General features: G+C 29.1%; 1 protein-coding gene across 2 annotated transcripts in view; it reads right to left on the bottom strand.

The window, feature by feature from the left end:
• The window catches only part of LOC111632351 (eukaryotic translation initiation factor 4H-like), a 38,335-nt gene that overhangs the window by 8,562 nt on the left and 23,773 nt on the right, over nt 1–6,000 (bottom strand). For both annotated transcript variants that reach the window (XM_023376761.1, XM_023376760.1), the window contains exon 7: nt 5,484–5,530. In XM_023376761.1, coding sequence (XP_023232529.1) covers nt 5,523–5,530 — 8 coding nt within the window. In that variant the 3' untranslated portion in view covers nt 5,484–5,522. The remainder of the gene's footprint in view (nt 1–5,483; nt 5,531–6,000) is intronic.

The raw sequence follows: 6,000 nt of genomic DNA, 5'->3' as shown, positions 1-6,000 counted from the left end.
AAAATAAATATATTGAAAAATATAAAAACAATAAAAAATTATACTCCAGAAGTTAATTTAGTATCAAAAACGTAAAATATTTGAGTAGCCCGAGAAATAGCCGAAGATTGCAGCGCCACAGCACTAGCGAAAATTTAAATTTGCCGACTGGAATGCTTTCGGATAACGGACGTTTCGGATAACCAGCTTTCGGATAAATGACGCTCTACTGTAATAATAATGAATTTTCAATATTAAAGTGAATGGAATGTTAGATAATTTTACTATTTCTTCCAGTAATAAAAATCTATACATTAACTAGTTGTAAACAATTTAGGTAGCCTATTTGAAGAAAAATGTCAAAACAATTATTGAATAAGAACTTTTTATTAATTTGATATAAATATTATTTGTAACAGAAAACAATCCGTTTTGATAAATTTTACCAGCAATTTTAAATTATTTTCTTTAACAACCAAAACCATATTTTTAAGTTAAATACTTTAATAGAATAGAGCAGTGTTCTGCAACCTTTTTTACTTGCAACACACCAAAATGTTATTCCCCTCAAAAACGTATCATATGATACTATTAATAGAATTACATAATGCCATTAACCTATTATTATTATTAAACAGACATCAACACCTGTGAGCAAATTTATTTTACATTTAATTTCTTAGAATACATAAAAATGCATGGTTTGTAATAAAGAATAAACAATCATCATCTTATTTCATCAGTGCCGTGGCAGAGAATGAAATACAAGCATAAGAAACACAGCAACTGTGGTAAAAATATATGTATAAAACTTGAAATTAATAGAATATATAAAAGTTCATGTCACACCTTTCACCATGTGACGGCACAGAACACTGAATAGAGTGATGCCAATGGAAGGACAACAGTAAAAAATAAAATAACGACTTTCAGAGCTGCATAATTATATAGCAAATCAACAGTCAAGAAATTCAAATATGCAAGAATCTTCATGTCTGATTTTCACATTTCATTATCTGATGCAATTGTATTTATCTATGAGATTTTTATTATAACAATGAAAATTGATTTGCTGAACATAAATTCAAATACACACGTGACACCTCTGCAGAATCTTTTAAAGGCTAATAAGGGATCACAATTAACTTTAAAGATTCTGTCACATGCTTAGAGAGCATTATTTGATGTTTTATAGTTTTGTTTATCACCAATTTGCTATATTTATGTTTTTACTCATAATATTTGTATATATTGCTGTATTAATTTAATTATTTTATTTTGTACTTAATATTTTTCTTGTTAATTATTTATTCCTATTTTCTTAATTTTATTTAATATGTTTATGCTCCTATGCTCGTGACACTATGTAAATTTGTAATTTTTGAATGTTTTTAATTTCAAATGTACTTCCCATTCTATTTATTGTACAGTGGTGCTTTGTATAACACACTTAATCCATTCCAGGTGCACGTCCGTTATACAAATGCATTTTCCCATAGAAATACATGTTAAAACATATAATTTGTTCCGCAGCATAAAATAACCGTACTGTACCATAAAAAAAATAATAATGAAGCAGTCACCAATTATGCCCAGAAGTCAGATGTTGTGAGGAGGAGGTGGAGGAACACTTTCTTCACACATTCATACAGATACAGACTTTTTACACATTGCAGCAGGTCTCTTTTTATTGTTTTTTTAATCAGAGTCCAATTCAGGAGAGACTACCAGAACTTGCAGGATCAACTCCTCTTGTTCCATCCTTTGTTTTTTGGCAGCTGGCTTCTTGAAAAACTTGTCCAAGGTGTCTGTTTCTCTCTCTTCTTCAACACCTGTTGGAAATGACGGTAAGGGTGTCATTGTAGAGATCATTGATTCTGTTGGCCTCAGCTGTGTTTGGATAATGAGTGTTAGTAAACTCCTGAACCTCTCCCTATTTGACAAGGAAGTTTTTGTCAACTTTCACTCCTTCTGATGATTTCTTGCTTTGTTTCAATTGAAATCACCTTTCTGTTTTTTTAGAAGCCATGATTTGCACAACACTTGAATAAATCTAAATACCCTGCACTGAGGTGATGTACTGTACGTAATAAACAAGGGAGCAAGCTGATTCCCAACGGGAACTCTGTACTTCAGATATACTAATAATATATTCTAATATAATACTAATATATTATAAAAATAGCAGATTGTCATTGGCAACATCAAAAGAGTGGAAACATCATTTGCACTTGTTCGCCTCACGTAACTGCCGAATGGAAAGTCTGTTGTTTGTAGCCAGTCCGTTGCTCGAGCCATGTAACAGCCAAACAGAAAATCTGTTATTCGAGGTTTACATTATACAAAGCACCACTGTATTTCATTCTAGAACCTAAGATTGTTATTGTACATGGTTAAAAATGTTCATTCTGTTAATAAACATTCTATTTTTACTGGATTTAACGTTTTTTGGTATTAAATGCATCCAGTTTTTGGATTTTTTCATTTGATATGATATCTCATGATGCAATCTTGATAGCACTATTAGAGCATCAAAAATGCAAAAACAGCAATCAGAAGTAACCTATATTGTTAACAATAACCATTAAAACAAATAATTTCAACTTTGTGCTTGTATTTTGAATCTGTAAGGAAACATCAATATCAATCTTGAATCACAAACACACATTATAATCAAAATCTTTGCAAGAAGACTGAATCAGTCCAATGGATGGAATCAATAAAATGTAATCATGATTTATTAATAATCTATTTTACTAAATCAGAAATTGGTTATCTAAAATCAGAAAAAATGAAATATTTAAACAATTACAAATTATTATCAAAATCAAGATAAAAACAGAAATTAAAACGATCATCATCTGCAATAATAGACAAGTGAATGGAAATAGGTAAATGAAAATCTTATCCCATCTACTGCTATTGATTAATTAGTTTCTTCTAAATTTAAACAATAATAAAGAAATTGAAAATATAGAAGTAATAAAGCAATATAGATTCATATGAAAGAACATAAATAAGCTATTGCAAGAGGAAGAAATAATGTAAGGTCTTAACGAAAATTTAACAGTCAGACAGAATGAAATAAACTACAGATGACTTGTCCAGAAATATGATTAAATCTGAAAATCTGTGAAATGTATTAATATACAAAATATTATCTACAGAGTTTGCCATTTTCAGATTTTCTAATTTGCCTCCAGTAATAGATTCAAAATTTTAAGTGCACTTATTTCTATTTTATTCATTTATTTTTTGAATAATTAATGAAAATTTTGTTAATTTTATATATAGATTGATTCAAAAGTGGTGGATAAAATCTATGGGATGATCACTTATTTAATTTACAGTAAAAAATGTTAATACACCCCTGTTTGAGTCTCAAAAATAACAGAATTACAGAGAAAAATCTTTATTTCAAATCAGTTCCCTATTTGTTAGTTTAGAAACAAGTTAATTTAGTTAATAAATATGAAAAATTAAATTTACAAGTGATGTTCAAAGTGATTGCTTTCACTAGATACACACTTTATACCCATAGATAATAGAAACACACACAACATTGTTCAACATTATTTATTTTGTTGTTTTTCAGTGCTAAACTAAACTTAAACTGTGAATGATTTGACAAAGATTTTTTCTGTAATTCAGTTATCTTTGAGAATTGAATACGAGGGCTGTTTGGAAAGTTCGTGGCCTTGCCTATATGCAGCGCTGCGATCAATTTAATTTTTGGTGGGAATAATTCAGACATCTTTGCTAGAGATACGATACCAATTTCCACTTGATTTGTCATAAAGTTTTGCCACAACAGCTTAGCAGATAGTCAGTGTGCACATGCTTTGTCAAAAATGGAGAAGACGGAGACTCGTGCGGTCATAAAATACCTGACGANTAGTTTATACGGATTATTCCCAAAAAATTATACGTGTTTTGGAAATGTTAAGTCGAATTAGTCTAGAATCGATTAATTTTATGGAAGAAAACCTTTCAAACAGCCATAGTCTGTAAACTTCACACATGTTGGGCTGTGACTGGCTCACATATTTAAGGATTCCTACAATGCGAAATTCGTATAACGAAGAACGTATCTCTGCATTATAGGGCGGTCTACTACTATATATATATATATATATATATATAGTCCATTCATCTGAGCACTGGAAAAAAATTTCTGGTCTGAAGACAAGCAAGATATTTTGCCATGCTTGTCTCATTAATAAACCAAATATCTTCTTACTTTCAATAAAAATCAGGTTTGTTTTCTATTTGTTAGCTTAGACATTCGTATAAACAATTGTGCTGACTATTATATTGCTTTTGTGACTGCACTGAGAAAACAGTTTTGTACATAAAATTATAAACATGCAATATTATGTTCTTAAAAATTTAACCACCAGGTTTCGAAAGAAAATTTAGTAATATCTGTATTTCTTTAAAGAAATACAACTTCTAAAGTGATTATGTCTGAATATTTGTTAGATCAAAATTTGTCAGATATAATTTATTGGTAAATTATTAAATTTTAAAACAAGGACAAGAATATATATGTTTAGCAGTTTGCACACTTCCATTTGTCTCATGATTAATGAATACCAAATATCTAAAAGACAGAGTTCTTTAGGCTTTGTAGATTTGAGGTTGGCCATAGTTATATGTACTGTATTAATGAGGACAGTAAAAAATTATTTAACTGAACTTAAAAAATTCATTAAACAACAGCTAAAACACTATTCATAATATTCCTAACATGATTAATTTTAAATAATAAATCTTTTAATATATTTTATTCATACAAGTAAAACTTGCATTATATATGAATTGTATTCTGAATAAAATGTTAACATGATTAGTGTATAAATTTTACATTTCAGTAAATTTACATAATATAATTTTTAAATAATATAACTATTAATTATTTTTCTAAAAAGAATGCATGTTAAATATACTCCAAAAATAAACTTTTTTCATTAATATTATATTAAAATGTATATTTTAATTTAACCTATTCTATGTTGAAAATTTTCTCATAATGTGTTGCGACATTTTGAATTTTTGTTGGTGTTAAGCCTAACGAAAATTACACATTTTTGAAAAAAATAATCTTGACTATTGTATCTTGGCTATTGTATTAATATATCTATTTTGCACAAACAAAATAGATATATTAATAAATGTAAAAACAAAAAAAATTATATTTCGGAAGTCAGTTTTAATATAAAAATTATAAAGACTGGCAATATCTAGTTTCAAAAATGTTGTGATGCTGAAACAAGATATCTTGGGTCCACAGGTCAAAGTCATTAGGTTGTGACCTGGAATAGTTTAAAATTATGAAAAAAGTTTATAATTTAAATATTATGAATTTCAAAATTCAATTAATTTAAATGACTCTCTTTTATAAGGACAAATTCTATATATTTGTGACACACAAGATAATTTTAAAATATATTTAAGTTCATAATCTGTTATTATAAAGTTAATAGTCAAATATAAATACTTACGTTATGATCTGTATTAGGATTTTTTATTCATGTTTATGTTCACTCATCTGAAAATAAATCAACACAATTATTTAAAACTATTATAAAATTTAAAAATTCATTTTTAGTATAAATTAATAATAATAACAACTTTCCCGTGGTCACCACCTGGTCGTGATGGGAGAGTCCAGTAATTTTACTGAACCATAGAACAATGCAGGCTGGAGAATAAGCTCCTGGTAGGGACACCCATGCCAGTAAGGTCTATGGGGAGAAATGAAGCTAAGAATGACCATACCCACATTCTGTGGAGATATTTATCATGGTAGTAACCAGATCAAAGTGTGATACCGGCTCGGACGCCTGGGTTAACAAGGTCCACATTCGTGGGTTAGGCAGAGACTCACATTCAAAAAATAGGCCACAGTCTCCCTTGGTTACTGGTGGCGAAAGCAGCGCCAGCCCAAGCATGGCTACTGCAATACCCTCAACAGATGTGAGGAACAAACCTAGCCTTGGTGTTTCTGTGGCAATGCAT

This window comes from Centruroides sculpturatus, unplaced genomic scaffold, assembly GCF_000671375.1.
Source record: "Centruroides sculpturatus isolate CEXI.00-Female unplaced genomic scaffold, Cexi_2.0 scaffold675, whole genome shotgun sequence".
NCBI lineage: Eukaryota > Metazoa > Arthropoda > Arachnida > Scorpiones > Buthidae > Centruroides > Centruroides sculpturatus.
Note: the sequence above shows the minus strand (reverse complement) of the source record. Positions and strands in the feature narration are given on the sequence as shown.